General features: G+C 33.0%; 1 protein-coding gene across 1 annotated transcript; it reads right to left on the bottom strand.

Annotated features, from left to right (window-relative positions):
- Positions 1 to 2,683: 2,683 nt before the first annotated feature.
- Positions 2,684 to 24,981, bottom strand: LOC143055387 (protocadherin Fat 3-like). The gene is made up of 15 exons (XM_076228519.1): positions 24,843 to 24,981; positions 22,436 to 22,612; positions 19,187 to 19,305; positions 18,546 to 18,717; positions 14,464 to 14,631; positions 13,699 to 13,842; positions 13,029 to 13,151; positions 12,007 to 12,210; positions 10,944 to 11,152; positions 9,530 to 10,368; positions 8,708 to 8,754; positions 7,486 to 7,521; positions 6,907 to 6,954; positions 3,818 to 3,887; positions 2,684 to 3,137 (listed from the first exon to the last, which is right to left on the bottom strand). The coding sequence occupies exons 1-15, from the start codon at positions 24,979 to 24,981 to the stop codon at positions 3,122 to 3,124; spliced, it is 2,511 nt and encodes an 836-aa protein (XP_076084634.1). The 3' UTR covers positions 2,684 to 3,121.
- Between the last annotated feature and the right edge of the window lie 284 nt (positions 24,982 to 25,265).

Below are 25,265 nucleotides of genomic sequence, written 5' to 3'. Positions count from 1 at the left end.
GTAACTTAGTTGCTCGCCAGAGGAACGTTTTGAGACACGTTAAGGGCACGTTGTATACGCTTCAAAATCGTTTGACTTTAACTAAAACAAACACCTCATTTGTGTAACGTCACAGACACTCCGAATGCACGGATTATCGTTCCAGATACGACCGGGACACGTCTCAAATACGTTCAATAACATTTTTTCCTTCGTAGCGTACATTCCATCTACGTAAGACAAACGCCAACATACCCCCGATTAACACTTAAGTACGCTTCTCGCATGCTCAATACACGCTTTAAGCTCGTTGTGCACACGATACAGATATGATTGACAAGTTGAATGCATCCAAAATTACTAGCGTATTGGTAGCGTGCATGATTTTTTACCACGGCAAACGTACGTCGGAGCTATACGTTGATGTGTGACGTTCCAGTAAACAATCAATGTCAGTTTCTTATTCTTATACAACAAAAGTAATATAAAACAATACATCTTTATTAAACAATTATCTAATATATACATGTAATGCCAAACAAGCATTTGGGTTTACGATTGCATTTCTTTTTTTAAAGAAAGCAACTTGTTTCTATGTTATTGAATATAAACTCATCATAGATACCAGGACTAAATTTTATATATACGCCAGACGCGCGTTTCGTCTACAAAAGACTCATCAGTGACGCTCGAATCCTAAAAAGTTAAAAAGGTCAAATAAATTACGAAGGTGAAGAGCATAGAGGACCAAAATTCCTAAAAGAACCCCAAGTGAAAACTGTGACAATTTTCAATCACAAAATTGATATATCACAAAATCACAATATAGCGTAATAACTTTATAAACCAAAAAATTAATAAAAAATTATCAAAATAAGATTTAGAATGGAAATGGGGAATGTGTTCAAGAGACAACAACCCGGCCATAGGACAGACAACAGCCGAAGGCCACCAAGGGGTCTTCAATGCAGTGAGAAACTCCCGCACCTGGAGGCGTCCTTCAGCTGGCCACTTTACAAAAATGCATACTAGTTCAGTGATAATGGACGTCATACTACATTCCAAATTATAAAAAAGTCCATAAGAAAGTTGTTTTACTGCCTTATTAAAAATACCGGTTATTCGAAGCATTGATTTTAAAGATATCGTGTAACAATTGCATCAGAACTGTTCTTCTCGATTTATAAACACTCTCTGTTGTATTGTACTTTGTTTAAATTATAAAGACACATATGAAAATGGTGTCTGGAACACATATCCACCACATACCCACTTCGTTATAACCTGAGCAACACGACGGGTGCCACATGTGGAGCAGGATCTGCTTACCCTTCCGGAGCACATGAGATCACCCAAGTTTTTGGTGGGGTTCGTGTTGCTTATTCTTTGATTTTCTTGTTGTGTCATGTGTACTATTGTTTGTCTGTTTGTCTTTTTCATTTTTAGCCATGGCGTTGTCAGTTTATTTTCGATTTATCAGTTTGACGGTCCCTCTGGTATCTTTCATCCCTCTTTGATAACTATTTAGGGTAGATGACACTGGTGTTGGACGTTTCGACCCCGAGGGTATTGCCAGCCCAGTAGTCAGCACTCCGGTGTTAATGAATAATAATGATATGGTAATGTTGATGAATTTATTGTTTGCAAAAGTGAAAAATATTCGAAGTACTAAGGAGTTTCTTATCCCAGGCATAGCTTACCTTAGCCGTAATTTGCACAACTTTTTTGAATTTTGGGTCTTCAATGCTCTTCAACTTTGTACTTGTTTGGCTCTCTAACTTTCTCGCGTATTCAATTATTAGCCTGGTATCCCTTATATTTTATTTGTCGAGAAAAAGTATCAAATGATATCAAGAGTGGCAGTCTAAATTGTCTCGACCCTCAGTGATGATTATATCAGTTAAATACAGATTTCGTGTCTACAACATACTTCTGTGGAAAAAGCTTCATCACTTTCTTTCAAAATCATAGTAATTACTTTTGCTTAAGTATAATGATATCAAAATTGTTAAAGACATCTTTTCCTGCATGTGTTACATTTAAGGAGGCTCGCGGGTATAAGATTTTCAGAAAAAAAATAAACTTTTATTTTTCATTACAAATTTTATTTATTACCTTTAGTAGTTGTTACTTTATCATGTGGTACAAAAATTATTCCAAACAATCAATTCGTGTTGGCCCCAGGTGACTTTGAAAATGTTTATATCATGAAAAAAAGCTCCAAATTATCTCCCTTTGGTGCAAAAATGCTATTTTTTTGTCATTAAAATTGAAATTTCTTTTTTTACTCATCGGTGACCTATATTTTTTATTATTGTTTTCAAATAAGCTATACATTAACTAAATAATTGTAAAATTTAAGCGATTTCTGTAATTAAATTCGTTTTTTATTTCGATATTACCTCTTTTTCTCCTATTAGTTCAACAGAAAAAAAGTACCTTTACAAAAATTATGCTTCTTTCGAAGTCAGATTGTGAGCGTAAATGATCGGTGACCCCCCCCCCCCTTTTTATTTTATTTTTCTATTAGGTATAAGATAAAGTTCATTTATAGAAAAAATTGGCGAAATCTTATATTAAATAAAAAAATTGATTTAGACCCGCGAGCCCCCTTAAAAGATCTTTCAAAGAATATCTAGAGGACAGGACAGGTAAATAAAAATGATGATTTTTTTTAGATGTTTTATTAAAAATTTTAGTGTCTGCACATGAAAAATACATGATTGTAGAGTTTAAGATTCTGTCATAACTATATTAGTATATGCTTATCCAGATTTCATAGAGGTCTATTGGAAACATGTTCTAAACTACACTGTGTTAATACAATGATAACAAAGATAACAAAATTTCTATTAACAAAGTGTACAAGTTCTGAATCAGATAAATTGAAATAGAACACATTTTTTTTATTTAATGTGAAGCGTTAAAAATAATAATAAAAAAATAATATAAAAACAAATACATTCAATATACAACGTCAACAATCACGCCAGAAAACAAAAAAAAAGAACATACATTTTGAAAGCACTTTTTATCACAAGGCGGAAACATTAAAATTCAGTTATATAACATTTGCTTGAAATATATTTAACAGTCCACTATCCAGTGATATAATACACAAGACATCAGATGTTCTTCCAAATTAACGACAATCGGTCCTGCAATATAAAGACATTTTCCGAAATCAATATTTTATATCAGAAACTTAGAGTAAATTGGGTATCTGTAAATGCATGTTAAAAACTGATATGTATGTACATATAAAGTTGTAAATTTTGTTTGGTAAATTCTTCTTTTTTGTTAATTGAGAAACCAATGAATATCTTATAAGAATTCAAGAGATATTCTAAGACTTTTCATTTAAAACAGTATTTCTATAAACAACTTGTACCGCTTACATATGCCTGCTAAAACCTGCCAATTACTTCTCGCAAACACTGTTAAGCGGTTAAGCGTATAAGACCTGTTAGATCTCATTGACACAGAAACAAAAGTCCATGTGTTCCTGATTTATTATTTCTCATTACGGAATTAAATCAAAATTTAAAAATGATAATGACTAAGGTGAGGTTATCATCCAAACAGTACATTATTCATACCAACTTCAATTCACGCTAATATGGTTAACAGAGAGAGACGAAAGATACTAAAGATACAGACAAGCAATCTCATTTTTTCTGCAGAAATATGACCAAATACGTATTGCAGAGGGCTATGTGAATGTGTTGTGAGATCACACGTTGAATATATTTCTTTATTTGAATTTTTGGATAAGTTATTATATAATCATCTTATTGTTCAAATAAAAATTCGGAAAAGATAAGTTTAGTGTACTTACTTGGCAGAAAAGTCAGAATGTGACCATATATTCCATTCACTTTTTCCGTCATTACTTTCGGGATCACGAACTGAAAAATAACATAAAAAATATTAAAACATAAAGACATAAAACACATTTAATATTTTCACTTAAGATATAATAAATTATTGGACAAAACGCGCGTCAGGCGTACTAAATTTTAATCCTGACATAGAAAAGATCATTTAGAACCCAAGTTGTCTAAAGATTAATCAAATATAGCGTTGAGAGAGATTGATAATAAATCGGTACCTTCCCTTGCAATATAATTTAAAGGCAGAAATAATAAAAGTTGTGCCTTAGTTACATACCAACCACAATTGCATTATGTATTGTTCTTTAATTGTTAATGCACATGCGGAAAGACGTAAACAAACAGAAGCTAACAAACATAAAGTATTATTCAAAATATTTTCCACAAACATTGCGAACTTTTCCAAATTATTAGGGAGTTCCATTCTTAGAAGCGAAAGTTACTAGAGGGACATTCAAACTAATTCGTCGAAAATAATCTGACAACGTTATACTGGCAAAAAAAAACCACAAACAAACACTACACAAAACACAACATAGAAAATGTAGATTAAAAGAGTGGCAAAAGATACCAGAGGAACATTCAAACTCATAAATCGAAAATTAACTGATTGCTAAAAATGAAAAGACAAACACCTAAATAATAGTACACACTGGATGTGTCAAAGCGACACGAATTGCCCCGTCTCAAAAAGTTGAAAAATATGCAATTTCAATAACACATGTGAACACAAACACGATGGTAGTCTCACATATCAAAAATCAGCTCAAAATCTGGAGGCGTATAGAAAAAAAGTCCGTAGAACTGTGATTTTCAACAATTTTCAAAATTGTAAACCCTTAATTTTAGCAAAAATTAGCGGAGCGAAACAGAACTTAAACTTGATCTGTAACTCATCATTGTTAGCTCACATACTAAATAAAGGCAACAGTAGTATACCGCTGTTCAAAACTCATAAATCCATGGACAAAAAAACAAAATCGGGGTAACAAACTAAAACTGAGGGAAAAGCATTAAATACAAGAGGGGAACAACGACACAACATTAAAATGTAACACACACACACACACACACACACACACACACAGAAACGGACTAAGCATAAGACAAAATCCTATGACAATAACAAATATAACATCAAAACCAAATACATGAACTTGGGATAGATAAGTACCGTGACACGTCTTATAGTAATGTGAATTCACACTCAAAAATAAGAGGAAACAAACGACACAACGGAAACACAATGTTAAAATGTAACACACACAGAAACGAACTATAATATAACAATGGCCATATTCCTGACTTGGTACAGGACGTTTTTAAAGGAAAAAATGTGGTGGGATTAACCTGGTTTGTGGCATGCCAAACCTCCCTCTTTTATGGCCATGTGAAATATAACATTAAAATGATAACACAACATTACAGGACTACAATATAAATAAATAGGAGAACACAATTTACAAAGAAACACACGAATAATAGCTAACAAAAGGTAACAAGTTTAAAAATTTTAATACGCCAGAAGTGCATTTTGTCCACACAAGACTTACTAGTGACGCCCAGATGCAAAAGTTTGAAAGCCGAAACAAGTACAAAGTTGAACAGCATCGAGGACCAAAAGCTCAAAAAAGTTGTGCCAAAAACGGCCAAGGTTTTCTGTTAGGTACCAGAACATCAGCCCAATCAGCCCAATATCTGAAAGCATTCAGAAAGATATGCGTATAATTATGATTTTTAAAAAGTCCAAAGCCCGAAATTACAGCCAAAATTATCCGATCGGAACAAAACTTAAACTTGATCTTTAACTCATCAATGGTAACTGACATACCAAATATCTAAATGCGTTCAGAAAAAAAGTCCGTACAACTGTGATTTTCAACAATTTATCAAAGTCCATAGCCCGTAATTTTTTGCAAAAATTAGCCGAGCAGAGTAAAACTTAAACTTGATCTGTGACTCATATTGGTTAACTCACATGCCAAAAAATCATCTCAATATCTGAAAGCGTTTGAAAATAAAGTCCGCATAACTTTGTTTTTTAACAATTTATCAAAGTTCAAAGCCCGTAATTTAAGTAAAAATTAGCGGAGCAGAACAAAACTTAAACTTCATCTGTAACTAATCATGGTTAACTCACATACCAAAAATCATCTCAATATCTGAAGGCATTTAAAAAAAATCCGTATAATGGTTTGTTGCGGAATTAAACTTATTGAAAAAACACATTTTCTCGTAAAAATGATTGTCATTCAAGACATTTGTATCTTGTTTAAGGGAGGGACAAATAAGACTTTAAAACACAGTTTAAACAAAAAATCATCTGAAACCAAGATGCTCGTATGGTCATAAAAAACAACACATTTGTTAGGCAACCGTACGACCAAGAGAATGACGGAATTATGGAATGACGGATAAGGGTATAACTATATGGCACGAATGACGGATAAGGGTATAACTATATGGCACCGACAACTTCGTTGAGGGGCCATAATAAAACAACATAGAAAACTAAAGACTGACAACATCACTCCCACCAAAAATCAGGGGTGATCGCAGGTGTTCCAGAACGGTAGGCATATGCTGCCCTACAAGTTGCACCCGTCGTGTTGTTCCTGTAAGAACACAACATCTTGAAATTTTGGTTTTTAATGTTCTTCAACTTCTTCAATGTTCTGACCTTTCATCTATTTTTAATCGAGTTCCACCAAAACTCATGTAGACGAAGCGCGCGTTTGACGCACGGAATTATAAACGATAACAAGTTAAAAGAAGGGTAATCATATCCGGCAAACCAGGTTTTGAATAACTTTTTAATAAATTACCTTCTTACCAGTCACCGTCATATATTCATAAGAGATATACACTATTTTAATGGTGAGACGTAGAAAAAAAAACACATACAGATTTCAAATTTCTTGTTTAAATACAAAAAGAAGAGATCCGCATATGTCTTTAACACATATTCACCTTGCCTTTGTAATTATCATTGAAAAATATACTTTTCACCTTGCACGAAATTCTGGTAACTTACTCTTTCTTGGTTTCTGTGGTTTTTCTTTACTGCGTGGTTCAGATTTATCTAGAATAATATGAAGTATTGGTGGGTGTCGTATCATATAAAATTACACTATGTAAATACTGGTACATTTGTTTGGATTGATCCAATATATCAGCCCCTTGAATGACTGTTCACATTTGATACATTTATTGTACGAAATTCACACCGTAAACATATGTTTTGATCAGTCTAACATTTTCGTCAATGTAAATACTAAACACAACACGTCAATATATCACTGGTTGTATTGTTTGTTTAAAGGTGTACCTGTTGGAAATACCAATATAATGTTCTCAAAGGAAAGAACCTGATGTATGTGTATAAATCTAGTATATGTATTACCGTATTAAGTATTCAGAAACCGTTTGAATAAGTAAATGTGAAAAGAAAAATTTTTATTACGTTAGATGAAAAAAGACCATCATGCTTGTGAACATTTGGTACATTTGCCTTTTTTATTAATTGACCTCGACAACCATTGAAGAAAAGCAAATTTTCGAGAGGAAATAACCCACGGGGAACTTCAAATTAACTTCCAAAGCAAATACTTACCGCTCACGGCATTGTTTTTCTTAGCTGCCTTTGGATCTAAAAAAGGAATAACTGAATCATACCTTATTCTATAACATACATACTTTATTAGGTAATTGTTAATTACTATTGTTGAATAAAAATTGAAAATTACAAACAAACTTCATATATACGCATGACACTTTCTTATTATTTAGAGTTCTGTATAGTGTTTGTAGATAAGTCCCTGTCTATTTCCTTTCAATTACATTTTCAACGATTAAGGTTTTTTGTTAATCATATGTATCTTATTTTTCCCTTGTAGTTGAGGAGTGACATTAGGATTAACCTGCGAACTCTTGGGTCTTATACCGACGACAAACACGTTTCAACACGACAACCACAGCGCTAGAGATAAGCAGTCATGAAGGGTTGGAAAGGGTTTAGTAATGCAATTTCTTATGTAGAAATGGAAGTCAATATATATACAAATATGAGTGTTAATTGCTAATTAAGTACGCAGTGGCAACTGATTATGTTTATGCAAAATACAGAACCACTGAAAGAGGAAGCATTTAAGCAAGCAAAATCAAATCCCGTCAAGCAACCTTTGCAGCAAGTGATGGGTTGTCTTTGATTTTGCTTGCTTATATGCTTCCTCTTTCAGTGGTTCTGTATTTTGCATAAACATAATCAGTTGCCACTGCGTACTTAATTAGCAATTAACAATCATATTTGTATATATTAAGGTTGTTTCGTAAAATATTGCGAATGTCGTACTTCATGACCAAAAATAAAGCTAGCAACGACATTTCTGCCACATTTATTTTAGTAAACTCAATATTACTGAGGTAAATAATAAGGACAAAGGGAATCACCAGTCCTATCCTAAGAGATCAAACCAACAAACCGACATCAATGCATTTAGATATACAATTAAAAAAAACACATGGTGCAGCCTCGGACAATCACAAAACGTGAAATAATTAAACTAGTTTTGTGTCCGCAAATTTTGTGCATATCTTGACCATATGTCGTTAAACAAGAAGGCAGAATAAAAACAAATTCAAGTCAAAAGCATGAACACGGAATTAGATGTACCAAGTTGTTTTCTTTAAAGATACGAAAATATTTACACGTTTTAGTTGAAAATATAATTTGATACACGATAACGACAGCGACAGTTGGACTTGCTATTTCCTTTAATAACGCTATTTTTAAACAGTTTACAGCCATTTATGAAAATTTAACGAAAGAAACTTACTGTTTATGTTACCTCTACCTCTCTTACCACAGCAATCCCTATCATTGCTGAAAAATAATAAAACATAAACCAGTCTTAATCTATGAGATAATACATGATGGTCTTGAATTTAAGATTCCAGGTAATGACGTTGTGTATCATCTTAATGACGTGTCATATTGATCTTTCTATTTGTCTTTGTACATTTTTAACCATTACTGTCCATGTATGGAAGTATCTATTTGGCGTGGCTGGGTATTTTAACATATCGCCAGAGTGCTATTGTGCTATGGTCTTTTTTTTCTTGTCTTATGTTTACTTGTTCTGCTCACATAGTGTTTTCAATACAATACCATTCTATGCGACTGTCAAACAAGTGTGAGGTACACCACTGTATGTTGGAATGGGTATCCGTAGAGATCTTCCATAAATTGATAATTTAATTTAAGAACCAAACTTAATATGTACTATTTCAGACGTGGTCATTGCAATATGGCTTTTAAGTGGCGCTCGAGTTCAAATAGTTGAAATGCGAATCGATTTCCGCTAAAACCATTGAAAATAAAGAAATCAATTCCATACCGGCGATGGTCTTCTATGCTTTTAAGTCGAAAACCCGTATTGTTTCGAATGATCTCAAAGTCAAATGAACAAAACAAAGTACAGACAATTACCTAATAAATGACGTTTTATGTCAAAACAAGACTGCGGAGACAATATTTACAGAAGCGCTATTCTTTGTAATGAAGTTGATTCGTTAAAAATTTGTTATATTATCATTTGTATCACATCCCATTGCATCATAATGAAATGCTTATTATATGCAAATAAAATTTTACTCACAAGCAACCACACGTATCTGAGAACAGTCGTGCGCAGAACCCAGGAACCCGGCAACATCGGTATATCATATAACCTAATAATGCAGTCATGACTGCAAGAGCTATCATGGCAGGAATAAACCATGCAAGGTCTGTAGGACGACTTAAGAAAGCAGCAGGTGATCCACTGTTTCCGGTATTACTAGTTCCGGTTCCAGTTCCGGTTCCTGTATTACCATTATTGTTGTTTGCATTGGTTATGGTATTAGCAACTGTAGTTGTGACGGTAGTAGTCGTCGGATCAATTATGACAATTGTGACAGTTGCCTCGTCATTTAATGATGTGTCATCTGAATCAGTGGCAGTAAGTGGGAAAGTGAATGTTGTGCCCACTGGATATCCGCTGAAATCTGTAGCTGATCGAATATTACAGCTATTGTCCACGGCAAAATTTGAATCACCCAAAGAATATGAGCGTTGTGTATGTTCTGTTTTGACGTCATCGTCTGTTGATGTACACGACAAAAGTTGGGATCCTACAGGTGTATTTTGTGGTACATTTTTGTAATATGTTCTTTGATTTAGTTTCGGGGGATTGTCGTTAATTTCTTCGATCCTTATATTAAGTTTTGTTGTAACTGTATGACCGGCTTTGTCTGTGGCTGTAACATCACACCTCGGGGTATTAAATTGCCAATTATTCGGATCTAAATCATATTCTTGTAGCTGTGTTATTCTTCCTGTAGTTGGATCCATGTCAAAATAACTTTGTTTGTCTTTACAGTCCATAGTGTAAGTCTGTACATCATTAATATCCACGTCGTTGACCACAAATCCAGCAGCCGGTAGAACAGTTCCTTTCTAATAAAAAAAAACATATAGGATTTTGAAAAAAAGTAAAATCACAAAATGCAGAACGCCGAGGTTAATTCAAAACGGTAAGTCCATAATCAAAGGGCATTCGAATGATAGGAAGACAAACAGTACACCATACATTCAAAACCTCGGATACTTCCAAGAAATCATTTATGATCTTGTTAGTTACTGACTGACGAAAATGAAATTCATCATAATATGCACACTTGCAGAAAGAACATAAATAGTTTGATATTCAAAACCGTTTACGCTTTTCATTGAAAATTATAGAAGTGCGTCATAACATTCTGTTAAATGAAAATTAAATAAAGATTTTGAGTGAACAGTTTCCACTGCATTTCAGCATATCCAAGTGACTATACTGTATGTCGCGCTTAATTCACTCAGATGCTAATTAATATAACAAACTACTAAAAAAATTTCCTAAACATCAAATTAGTTTTATAAACAAACAACCTAGTCACCAACGGGGATACTGACATGGTGACCACCTTAACATGTGGAGGAGTTTAAACCTCTTTTTCCTATAAATTTTAGAAGTGCCCTCAGGAGTAACTCACAGTTCCTTCTGTTCCAATGATAGTGTATAAATCTTCTTCAAAACCAGTTTGTTGCTCATTGACATCAGTAACCTCTATCCTTAATTTCTTTTGTATTGATGTTTCCCTTCCGTCATCCACCGTAACAATTAAATCGCAGATATGACGTTGAGGACTACTTGTTTTAAGTTCTTCATAATTTAATATGGCTGTCGTAGACACAACACCAGCTTTGAAAATAAGTTATGTATTGCTTATTATAAAATTTTCAAACGTTATTTTATTTGTTGAACAAGAAGTAGAAAGACCATAAGGTAGATTATTAATTGCAATATTTCCCGAAAGCAGGATATTTCCCGGAACCCCGAGATTACCCGAAAGCCACAATTCGATCAAGCGTCCTTGACGTACGCGTTTTTGAAAAAAAGTGGTTGGTGATACTTTGTTTAGTTCATCGCTCACCTCGAAAAACCACCTAAAATTGAAGTCGCCCGACAATCTCAATTTTACACAATATGGAATTTTCATTTGATTATATGGATTTAGAAGAATTGCAAAACTACTTTGGATGTGTGTATGTGTGTGTGCTACTTAGATGAATTACATACTCCATCAGGCAAAGTAGACTTACACACGAAAGAGTAATACTGTTAAGACTATTTTTATATGATTTCAAATGTTTCTGAGATTAAATCAAGCCAATATTTCTGAAATTAATACATGTTAATGCGACATATTTTAAAATCACCTCGAAATTAAAAGGCGTTCGTGTTGCTCATTCTTTAGTTTTCTTTGTTGCGTTTTTTATACTATTGTTTGTCTTTATTTTTATTTTCTTTCTTTTATTTGCCATGGCATTCATTTGTCAGTTTGTTTTCGACTTATGAGTTTGAATATCAACTGGGTATCTTTGGCTTCTATTTTTAAACGACTGTTTATTTCCGTTATGGCTTACTGACTTTGTTTCACATTGTAACAACTGCAAACCACGTTATCAAAACTGACAGAAAAACTTAATATTATCAATCGACGATTCTCTTTAAAGAAAAGCAAATCACATATGATACAAACAACACAAACTTACTTGTTGGATCGAGGCTGTACAAGTCGGAGCAACCATTTGGATTTGCTGTAGCAGAAAATGTGTGGGTATCACCAATGTTGTCGTCAGTGATATCGATATCGTAAACCTGTCGACCTATTGTGGTGTCACCATCTATATTTTCGTCGATTGGCTGTGTAAGTGACGTCACACCAAGGTTATTAATTACTGGTCTATCATTGATATCTTTAAAATAATTGCAAACATTTTATTCATTACAGCACAAGTATTGTTCTGTGCATGCTATACAACATTCTTTGAACTGTGAGATAAATATTAACGAATGATTTACATTTTATAAGTATCACTATGTGATTTGCGTTTTACAATGGGGAAAAGTAATAAAGCAACTGAAATTGACTGTAATATTATGATTCTTTAACGTATCTTCGTCAACCTTTGTTGAAAAGCATTTATGGAACAAACATCGTTGAATAAAGGTACAAAATGTATATCTTTTTCAAGAGGAATCATTTGTCAACAATTTTTATCAGTAGCTGCATATACAAAATCGGTGTTATATTACTATTCTTATATCTATTTGTAATTCAAAAATAATTCATTGTCGTATAGTTTTGTTTCCTGTCATACGACATCGTGAGGACTCATTTTACTTGTATGAGTTTGAAGTCACTTTATCACATTTGTGTATAGTAGTTGATTGGTGTTACCGCAAAACATAAGAATAAACTGTAAAAATCTATCGGAACTTTAAATCAAATATTTGGTAGGAATCACAAAAAAAAAAAAAACACATAGGAAGACAAAATACACATATTACCAATCTCAGAGCACTCGAAGTTACTGAAAGCTAGCTCAAAGTCATTAATAACGTTCTTCTAGACTAAAACATCAATCAGTACACATTCAATAGATTTAGATTAAAGACGTCAGAGATTGTTTTTCAAAAGCATGATTTTGTGTAATGACGAAATATAAATAGCAACTTTTGTAAGAAACGACTCGCTTTTCAGAACATATATTTTAATCGTTTTTAATTTTACCTGTTAGCTCTACGGTCAGTGTTTTTGGTCCAGTTGTTCGCTGTTCGTCACTTACCACCACATAAATTTCATATGGGCTTACTTTATGTAAGGTTAGATCTTCTGTAGCTGTTATTTCACCAGCTGTAAAATACAGAAATAATTAAAACGTTTTTTTATTCTGTAAACATGACACATTTTAATTGTTCTCTCTGTTCTTTTGTCTGTTTTCTTTTTATTGATTCTACGGCTAACTTAGAAATGTATAAAGCCTCGGTCATACGTTAACGGATAGCTCGAACGGATGCCTAATAAACTCATCATAGATAGATACCAGGATAAAAAAATATTTTTACGCCAGACGCGAGTTTCGTCTACAAAAGACTCATCAGTGACGCTCGAATCAAAAAATGTTTAAAATCCAATACGAGAGGTATTTATAGTTAATGCATGTCCCATTCTGTTAAATAAACTCATCATAGATGAAGTTCAAAACCTTGTACGATAAATAGACGTTTCGTCTACAAATACTCATCATTGAGGCTCGAATAAAAAACTTAAAGGGCTTAATAAAGTAAGAATTATGTTGATGAGCACTGAGGACCCTAAATTCTTAATAATATTGGTATGATTGTTATAAATGATCATTATGTATCAGAAAATATTTTTTTAACAAAAGCATCATACATACTTGATGAGATTTTAAAAGGACACTGAGTTGGAGAGCATGTTATACTAAAAGTTAGGTCTTCTGCTGCAGTATCTGTGTCTGTTATATCCACCTGATAAATCTGATCTCCAGACTTCGTATTTAATGTTGACTTTTGTACAGTAGCTTTAAATGTAAATAAAAATATGACAGTCAGTTGAAGGCATTTGTATGCAAATGATACATTTTATAAAAAATGCAGGCAAATTGTTTAGTATTATTGGTTACTTTTGTTTTGTTACAACGATCTATAAAATATATCTTATATCGATTAACTAGTAAATATACTTTGTTAGTTTTGGTATTGGTATGGATCACACAAACGATAGAATATATCCTATATCGATGTGAATTAGTGATATATACTTTGTTAGTTTTGGTATTGGTATGGATCACACAAACGATAGAATATAGCCTATATCGATGTGAATTAGTGATATATACTTTGTTAGTTTTGGTATTGGTATGGATCACACAAACGATAGAATATATCCCACAATGATGAACTAGTGATATATACTTGTTAGTTTTGATGTCCATGCGATCGATAAAACAAATCCTACATTGATTAATTGGTGATTTTGGCTTGTTAACTTTGTTATGTAAATACAATTGATTGAATATTTATTATGTTGATTAACTGGTGACTTTCACTGTATAGGTTTGGTATGTTCACACGATCGATAGTAATACCTGTGAATAGTAAAAAAAATAAGACTTCAACAATAGTTGAGTATTACCACTTACTTGGCAAAACATTTATGACCGGTTCAATATTTTTCTCAACATTGACATAAAATATTTTTTCTGTTGCTAGTCCGAAGTCATCTGTACACACTGCGGTTACTGTATATTGAGGTTTGGCATCATAGTCCATATCTTTCATTGAACCTCCCTTCAGATAGAGATTAAATGCTGAAATCATATTTAAAGCATTATTGACATTTCTAAAGTGGCATGAGAAAGCGGAATATTAAAGGTGTTATATAATAAGAAATAGGTCACATAATATGGGAATTCCTCTTAATCAAAAAGTGTCAATCATGATAGTTTATTTTGCTGTGTTTCAAATCGAATGCAATACCTAGATAGACTATCAATAACGAACTCTCGAATGGTGTACCTATAAAGATATTGAATGACGAAATCTCGAATGCTGTACCTAGATAGACATTCAATGACGAAATCTCGAATGCTGTACCTAGATAGACATTCAATGACGAGATCTTGAATGGTGTACCTAGATAGACTTTCAAGAACGATATCTGCAATGCTGAACCTAGATATGTATCCAATGACTAGATTCCGAATACTGTACCTAGATAGATATTGTTTCTGGCAGGCATCTTTTGATTTTCTTCAATTTTAACAGAAAAATTCAATCCCCACGTTAGAATTAAAAGTTCAGTCAACCTTTTCAGTTCAAGTTAGTTTTTTTTCTGTAATGTTTATTGGTCGTTAAGGTTACAATCAAGTCGAATCTTAGTGTAGCAATGCATTGTTTACGCTTGAGAAAGAGTTACATAGCTTTAGACGTTTGGCTGGAAAATTAGTGGCCGGGTCGAAAGTTATAGGGGTGATCGTAAAGGACTCTCTATGCTCCGTAGGGGTAACATATAGAGAACACCCCTACAAAGGAAATAGTGGTATCGACCACGAGTATATAAGAGAATGAGAAACGGCCCTCGAGGCTGTCGATTGACTGTCGATGTGCTCTCTTCCATTAACACAAAGCGTACGTTGGATATATTAAGTGCTAGAAGAGCTTTAATATTAGAGGACACTTTGTACACGTACTTAAGTTGATAGGATTGACATAGCAGACTGTCCCACTCGGAGGACAGACTGTACCAGCCCGCACTGTCTGGTAGTGACAGACTGTCCCACTCGGAGGACAAGTTGTACCAGCCCGCACTATCTGGTAGTGACAGACTGTCCCACTCGGAGGACAGACTGTACCAGCCCCCACTGTTTGGTAGTGACAGACTGTCCCACTCAGAGGACAAGTTGTACCAGCCCAGACTATCTGGTAGTGACAGACTGTCCCAGTCGGAGGACAAGTTGTACCAGCCCGCTCTGTCTGGAAATGACAGACTGTCCCATTCGGAGGACAAGCTGTACCAGCACACACGGTCAGGAACAGACAAACTGTAACAGCCATACTGTCTTTTAGTGACACATCGTCCCATCTTGAGGACAGGCTGTTTTATTGTTTTATATTTGTATATATAGTTGTCCGTTGTTACTTTATATCGGCAAAGAGTCAATGTGTATATTTTAGTTCATTGTGCATAATATATATATATAATATAGTTGTAGTTTTTAGAATAACCGTATTGTTTAAGGACAACTTGGATCCATGTATTTACTGGAACGCACGTTTGAGATATAAACTCCTGGTTACACGTTACATTTTTTTTTTAAATCATGGAAAAGGAATATTCATTTCATGGGTAAAATTAATGACCACGCAGATAACATAATGCAATCGGCATGCTGGTGTACGTTCGAGTCTCATCAAATCCAATTGTTTTTTCATCGTTTCGTAATTTTTTACATGTAACGTTTAAAATCACATTATCATGATAGTTTTATTAAGGTTGAGCCGGTATTGTTGAAATGTATAGTTTATGAAATTGCGATCGTTATTCATATATCATATGTATACTAGTACGTAATATGTCCCACCTTTTTGCGTTTTTATCAGCCGAGTACATAGAAGTACACACAAACTCAAATTTGGTTATTCAAGTTAAAAGAAAAATAAATAAGGCCGTTAGTTTTCTCGTTTGAATTGTTTTACATAGTCATATCGAGGCCTTTTATAGCTGACTATGCAATATGGGTTTTGCTCATTGTTGAAGGCCGTTTGGTGACCTATAGTTGTTAATGTCTGTGTTATTTTGGTCTCTTGTGGGCAGTTGTCTCAATGGCAATCTTACCACATCTTCTTTTTTTATACAAACAATAACTGTAGATTTTCTCTGGAGAAAAATTTCTATAATTTGGTCATACATAGAACGAATGTTAACTTGTTGTTACCATAGCAACGATTTTACTGATATTAAATAGTTAAACTTTATATCAATTTTGTTCTTTATATTATTAATACAATGGTTCACTGGTAATAATGTATTCACGTTGATTATTTAAGGTGTAATCTATTGTAAAATGTACACAATACATAAAAAAAGGATAAAATACGTAAAAATCTGATATTTAAGCTTAGTCGGCCTACCCTTTTTACGACGTCATAACAAGAAAACCGCAAGAGATAACTATAAAATTTTTGGTGTTTTATAAGCTCCATATCATAGAGATCAAGTGAAAGAAACATCAATAGATTCTGAAGTGGGGCCAATTTTGCCCCTTATAGCCCCTTCTCCTTTAAAATTACCAAAAAATATTATCAGATTATAACATGACATTTTTCATGCGGCTCTTGGGCTGATATTGAACCTAGGGCTGATAATACATGCGATATGAAAAATGACATGTTATGATCTTTTTATCATATGCTTCAACAGTAGAGAAAAATAACAGATTCATATATTGATCCTTTTACGTGGTTCTCGAAGTTTAAAGAGTAAAAAAGTTCACGGCCGTCGGGAAAAAGATATGATACATTCAATATGAAAATTTTTCTATCGTATGCCTCAACAGAGAGAGAAAAAAAACCATTTTTAATGGACGAATCGACAAAAAAATAATTCAACAATATACATAATGATCATTGTTTGGAAAAGTCAACTTTTTAAAGAAGTTAACTTTCTAAATTATGTTTCAGAAAAACTTAAAAAATGCATTTATCAAAAAATTGTTTTTTGTTTTATTTTATTTATATTTTAAACAATATACTTTCCAGTATCCAAATAATTGTTTTGTACACTACTTTGTAATGTTTTTCACTGAAAACGTAGCATTGAGGTGTATTTTCCGGAATTAGCCGAGTATTACCGGAATGTCATGTGGTAACGTTACGGAAAGGCATGTGATAACAATCGAAGCATGTGATAAACTTTTCATATCAGCCCGCTAAGCACCAATTCGAAAAATATGGAATTTACGTCAATTTAATGCTATTATCATACGGTAAAATTTATATGTTATTTAGTCGAAGTATATGATAAACATTTATATGTAATGATCAGGATTAATCGATAACGTCTCATTTAAAATCGACGGATTGCAATAGCCGGACCTTTTCAATTGCTATAGTTGATTGTTTTCTTTATTCACAACAAATAGATTTTAAACGTTGAAAAATGATAGTTTAATGTTTATTTTAGGCTTTCGATGTATATTTTTTTTAAATCACTAATGTTTCAATAAATACTGACTATTTTGTCCATTCCTTTTTTTACACATCCTAACGGGCGCCATCACGAATATTGTCCAACAATTACTTTATCTGATATGTGATTTTCCGAGCATCATCATCTAGAATTTCTTATTATATTATTCCTTTTTTGAATAATTCGTTTTGTTTTCTTCCGCTATCATGCTCACAATCATATTCAGTCTGATTTTGAGAAAACATGTTCTTGATTTACAAATGTTTCAAGGCGTTGTAAGATACATTTGTTTAAGTTAATTTAAAAATGTTCTGTACTGTAAACATTTATTTTTGGGAGCGATTTATTAACTCGACTTTCGCGAATAGAAAATTAATGCGAATATAAATCGTGGTGGATATGTAAAACTTTGTTTATTAAACTACATTAGGTAAATAAGAAAATCGCGAAATTAAATAGCCGCGAAGTGGACTAGAAAGGGTAAAACGCAAAATTCAGTATCCGCGAAAATAAGTTTATTTTAAAGCAACTTACGATCAGTTCCAGTTGGTTGTTTGATGATAAATATCCCATCATTCGGGCTGACTGTTCCAAGGTTGCATCTGTAGGTCTGTTTATCTGTAACCGTTAGCGACATAATTTGGGTTTCGTCATTGTTATTTTCTTTTATGTTATAAGATATCACAGTATTCTTTATCTCTGGTGCCTATAATTGAAACGTTACAATAAATACGTTTCGTTTGTAAGGGTATAGTATTACGTGTATTTTAGAAATGGTACATGCAATTCAGTGATTCCTGATATAAATCAACCAATTTTTTCCCACAAAAAGGGGGCGCCCACCAGGACCCACTGGATCCGCCTAATAGTCAATTTCATAGACAGTTTTAAGTGTAAAAGACAAGATTGAAAGCACAATATCTTGTCATTGCAAAACGTGTATTCGATTGTACTGAGCTTCGTGGTCTAGTAGTTACCTTTTATTATTTAAATACATTGCTGAACTGACTATAACATATATATATATATAACGATTAAAAGATTTCCCTTGAACTACTCTTTTAAACCAGAATATTTTTGAATCTAGATCTATTTGTAAATAATTAGTCAACATGTTATCAATCAACGACATTGTGATGATTCAACCTGTTTGATAGATACATGTATATACCAACCGTATTGTTCACACAAACGATTAAAGATGTAGTACCCTCATTCAAACACTGGTCCTTCACGCTGTATTCAAGTGTATACTCTCCAACTGTCCAGTCTGTTGCTTTTGACTTAATCCGATCTAATCAAAGACATTAAAGTTACATTGTCAGTGTAATGCGATTTGAGAATTCACTAACTTAGGCATCGATGGTCATTCATAGTCTTTCTTTTTTTTTTTTTTTTTTTTTTTATTCCAGGGCATGTTTTTTTTTATAATAATCTTTATTTGTCATATAAGTAACATTATACTTGTGACATAAACAAAAGTAACAGCAACAATAAAATAACTGAGTTAAACACACACATATCTATATATATACAAGTAAAAGTAACTAAGAGTAATATCTTGAAATCATAAAACAAAAAAGTTTATAAGAAACATTGAAAATTTGGAGAAAACTAATGAAGCACCGAGTATCAAATACAATTCTTTTTCCCGTATATTCACTGGTGTTCAACCGATAATCGTAACTGGAATTACGACGATCTTAATAGGTCGAAGACATAAATATTTTCAGTCATTTTTCTAAAATGTAGCTTGTGTTATCTAGAGTTACTCAGATGCTAAGTAATTCGTGAAAACAACAGGCTATTGTCTATTGTTTCTATATATCAATTGTTTAAGACTGTATTGTATGCTGACCTAGATATCTATTGTTTAAGACTGATTGTTTGCTGACCTAGATATATATTGTTTAAGAATGTATTGTATGCTGACCTAGATTTCTATTGTTTAATACTGTATTGTATGTTAGCCAGTTGTCTATTGTTTAAGACTGTATTGTATGCTGACCTATAAATCAATTGTCTAAGACCGTATTGTATGCTGACCTAGATATCTATTGTTTAAGACTGACTGTATGCTGACCTAGATATCTATTGTTTAAGAATGTATTGTATGCTGACCTAGATTTCTATTGTTTAATACTGTATTGTATGTTAGCCAGTTGTCTATTGTTTAAGACTGTATTGTATGCTGACCTATAAAACAATTGTTTAAGACTGTATTGTATGCTGACCTAGATATCAATTCGATAAGACTGTATTGTATGCTGACCTAGATATATGTTGTTTAAGACTGTACTGTATGTTGGCCAGCTGCTTTTTTTTCGCATCACTTTGCGTCCGGCGTCCGTCGTCGTCGTCGTCGTCCGTCGTCGTCGTCCGTCGTCGTTAACTTTTACAAACATCTTCTCCTCTGAAACTACCGGGCCAAATTAAACCAAACTTGGCCACAATCATCATTGGGGTATCTAGTTTAAAAAATGTGTCCGGTGACCCCGCCAACCAACCAAGATGGCTGACATGGGCTAAAAATAGAACATAGGGGTAAAATGCAGTTTTTGGCTTATAACTCAAAAACCAAAGCATTTAGAGCAAATCTGACTTGGGGGTAAAATTGTTTATCAGGTCAAGATCTATCTGCCCTGAAACTTTCAGATGAATCGGACAACCGGTTGTTGGGTTGCTGCTCCTAAATAAGTAATTTGAAGGAAATTTTGCAGATTTTGGCTATTATCTTGAATATTAATATAGAAAGAGATAAAATGTAAACAGCAATAATGTTCTGCAAAGTTAGATCTACAAATAAGTCAACATAACCAAATTTATCAGTTGACCCCTTAAGGAGTTATTGCCCTTTATAGTCAATTTTGACCAATTTTTCGTAAATTTTTGTTATCTTTTACAAAAATCTTCTCCTCTGAAACTAATGGGCCAAATTTAATCAAACTTGGCCACAATCATTATTGGGGTATGTGTGGCGTGACACGGCCAACAAACCAAGATGGCCGCCATGGTTAAAAATAGTACATAGAGGTGAAATGTAGATTTTGGCTTATATCTTTGAAACCAAAGCATTTAGAGCATATCTGACATGGGAAATTTTGCAGATTTTGGTTATTATCTTGAATATTATTATATATATAGAGATAAACTGTAAACAGCAATAATGTTCAGCAAAATAAGATCTACAAATAAGTCAACATGACCAAAATGGTCAATTGACCCCTTAAGGAGTTATTGCCCTTTATAGTCAATTGTTAACAATTTTCATAAATTTTTGTTAATTTTTGTAAATTTTTAGGAAATATTTTCCACTGTAATTACTGGGCCAAGTTCATTATAGATAGAGATAATTGTAGCAACAAGAATGTTCAATAAATAAAGATCTACAAACACATCATCATCACTAAAACACAATTTTGTCATGAATTTATCTGTGTCCATTCTTAATGTGCACATAGACCGGCAGCAGTCCTTTTGCGCCAATTACTGTTTTTCAGGGGTATCATTTGCGCCAAATTTTATTTTCAAAATGTATCAATTGCGCCAATATTCGGAACTCATTTGCGCCAATTTACCTGTACATATATCTATCATAAATATTACTGATTACTATATATGTATTCTTATTTTTGCCCCAAAAGGTATCACATGTTAGAAGATATTTCACCATAAAGACAAGTTTCTGAAGAGAATTAAATGACTTAAGCAGCATAAGACAGTCAATGTACAGAGAGAGAATAAAACTTATTGCTTTGCTTAACAAAGATATGCCAATATAGAAAATAGAAGTGTTTGCTCTTTATGTTTTAGTCACAAATGTTGATGACACAGAGCTTTGTTCCCACCATGCGTATGGGCTTTATTATTATTATGAACTATTATTACCTATTTTATGGATTTCATCCTTCAATGTTTGTGTTTTTTGACAATAAAAAGAAGTTGAAAGCTACTACATACATTAAATTGGGAAGTACCCATGCAGCAGCAGTAATAAAAACATATGTTTCAGAAAAGGAAACATGTGCCGTGTTACACTGTCGGTTCCAAGTCCAAATAAAGGAGTAAGGAAGTAATTTTCTTTTAACTGGCGCAATCGTATGTTTTATTTTTGGCGCAAATGAAACCATCTAATTTTAAAACATGTGGCGCAAACGTAGCATCTGAGAAAAAAAGTTGTGGCGCAAAAGGACGCATTTTTGGCGCAAACGGATCTCTCCCCATAGACCAAGGTGAGCGACACAGGCTCTTGAGAGCCTCTGGTTTTAAAACTGTACTTTATGTTGATACATGTGTCCACAGTTTTAGACCATATTGTATGCTAACATGTTTGTCCATTCGTAAAATATAAAAGTAACCATTGGAATAAAATACATTTTCCTTCTGTTGTAATGGATGCGCATAAAAACAATTACACAACTTACGTTGTAGGTCACTTATAAATGTAGTGTCTGCCTTGTTGGTCATTTCAACTGTTAAAGCGGTATCATCTTTGTTGTCGTCTGTAAAACTCATCTGGTATAATGTTATCCCAGTTGATACAGTTTTTGTGTCCAAAAATGAAACCTTTGTACCCCCGTTCGTAAAATACGGTGCTGAATCTGAAATGTGGGAGAATATGTAACAGTCTTATTTCGCTGATATTTACACAAAGTAATTGTCTATTGACATGTGGAATTATTGTGGATATGTAATATGAAAATGACAACGATGTTGCCATGACATTTTTGCCAAAACGTACAATGTAGGCTAAGTAATTCGTTCAACCTATCATGTATCAATGACAGCATTCTTCAATAAAGTTTTATCTAGTATTTTGTAATTGAACTTTTTTATTTTGCGTTCTTCGTTCTGCCTTTTGTTATTTTAATGATTGAAAGATCAAGAAATGTTGATAAATTGGTTACAGGTCATGTTTAAATGCTCTACATGTCCAGGAGATTTCGGTGTCTTCCATCGCCGGGTCATATATAAACAGACTTGAAAGTTGGCATATGCTGCTTCTCACCTATGCAGGCAGGCATTTATAACTAAAGTCAAATACGGCTTGATTCGGTGTTAGAATAGTGTGTCTTTATAATATAACAATCATGTCCCCGTCTTAATTTACGTGAAAATTTTGCCCCTTAAGTACTATATATACCATGGTTCTTACGAGTTAACATATTTAAACAAACGAATCCGAAGGATGAGTTTGTTTAAATATGTTAATGAGTAAGACACATGGTATATAAAATTTGTAATATAAATCAAATGATTGACAGTTTCAAGATCTTGAGCTAAAATTGGAAATTGATCACGTTACAGTTTTATCCAATGAAATGGAAGCTCGCGCAAGTCATTTTTGCGCCTCTTGTATGGTCTTTTGTGTATTGCATGTAATAGTACCCCAGAATTTGCAGAAAGTAAAGCGCCCCGTGTATGCTCGTATGCGCAGGTAATTTTATAATATCATCAGAAAGTACACAAAAATGTCGGATTCCAGCAACAAGGATGAAATAATTATTCTAATGACGGTAAGAATTGGTTTTTTTTTGTTGGTTTTCAAGGTTTCATACAAATTAATCATATTTTACAGGTTGTTCATCTCATTGAAAAAAACATATTTATACATATATAGTTTCCATACAAACTGCTTTTCTCTAGCTCCGTGATTTTATTAATTCGATTATTAGATTATCTATTAAAACACAATTTTAATGACAAAACAATGTATTTAAAAAAAAGTGGCGGATTCAGGGATCGTGGATAGTGTATGTCCCCCTAACTGATCGCAAAAAAAATCATGTTTTTTCACAGATTTTTGTAGCCAACATTTATTCCTTTTTCTATAGTTACCCCCCTTTTTGAATCGTAATTAAATTGAATTTTTGCAACAACAAAAAATGATAGTACATTTTATTTTTTTCAAAACTGAAAGAAGAAACATTTAGTAATTTTTCCAAAATTAAGGGAACTCGTAACAATCCTATATTATAGTTTGAAAAGGGTTTCTTAAGATGTGGTACACATGATTTATTGATTTTTGTTATAAAATGAAAACAAATGCAAATCTTGAAATTTTAGTACATTTTTCAGTTTCCTAAATATTTCAGAGGCGGATACCTTTAAAAAAAAGATGGAGCTTCAGCCATGGAATAACATGAAAATGAATATATTGTACAATAGCTAAGCTCCGCCTCTTTCCTTTGGATTCTAGTTGAGTTGCAGTTTTAATTAGCAAAGTATGGTACAACATCAATTTGCATATAATATACCATGGTTTTCCCTCACCACACTTTATAAGCAAATTATTTCATTAAAACATCAAAGGAAAAAATCCAATTAATGTCATAACTAACATTACACCCTCATTGTCATCATCATCATCATCATCATCATCATCATCATGAGTTTTCGAAATGTAATACTGTTATTTTTTCATATTGTACGAATCTTGCAGATAACTTAATTTTAAAATTTACCGCGACGAAAAAGACAAACAACTGTTAAATTCTGTTTTACTACTCTGGGGTTTTAAGAAATCAATAAGTACTCATTTTACTTAAAGTACTGGTGTATATATTTTTTTGATTCTTTTTTTGTCATTTAAAGTCATATATAGTAAAGCAAAGTGCGACACGTAGATTATCTTTTATTATTTATAGTTTTCAAACAGTTTATTGTTTAAGACTGTACATTTTTTAGTATCATTAACCATAAATGATTAAATTTTCAGGTAGCTTTGATGAAAACTGTCCTACCAAAAAGCCTGAAGATTAAAGACTGGTGGGTCCTACACGATCTTGAGGGTATTATCGATATTACAAACAATAATATATATATACTCACTAACTGCGGTTACAAAATTGATGGCATATGATCTTCCACCTAAAAGAGACCCAGAATTAAAGGGCGTTGGACCAGATGCTGAACCGGCATCTACTCGGTAATTTTGATTTACGGCTCCTGCTCCATTGTATGGTACCATATCCGTTCCACTAGTATACCTATAATAATAGAAACATCCTATATTTGAAGTCAGCATGCAATATTCGTAACAACTAAAATGATAACGTTTACTTGATTAATGTTAATTTTATAAGGAGCCCTTTCTGACTTCTGTGGTGATCTCAGATCAAAGATATTTCACAATACATAAGTGTGCTACTTTTTCTCGCTGGACGTTTCTCCTTGGAAAATATTTATCATGATTTTTCCATATATTTCCTGTACTAATTTTTATAGAATATTTCTAAAATATAAAAATATGAA

This window comes from Mytilus galloprovincialis, chromosome 12, assembly GCF_965363235.1.
Source record: "Mytilus galloprovincialis chromosome 12, xbMytGall1.hap1.1, whole genome shotgun sequence".
Classification (NCBI taxonomy): Eukaryota; Metazoa; Mollusca; class Bivalvia; order Mytilida; family Mytilidae; genus Mytilus; species Mytilus galloprovincialis.
Note: the sequence above shows the minus strand (reverse complement) of the source record. Positions and strands in the feature narration are given on the sequence as shown.

Excerpts from the sequence above, each read along its gene's own strand:
- LOC143055387 (XM_076228519.1), bottom strand. The coding sequence starts at position 24,981 with ATGGTACCATACAATGGAGCAGGAGCCGTAAATCAAAATTACCGAGTA. Across the intron at positions 14,632-18,545 it reads ACAACCAACTGGAACTGATC|CATTTAATCTCTATCTGAAG; the intron begins GTAAGTTGCTTT and ends ATATGATTTCAG. Across the intron at positions 13,152-13,698 it reads TCCTTTTAAAATCTCATCAA|CTGGTGAAATAACAGCTACA; the intron begins GTATGTATGATG and ends TGTATTTTACAG.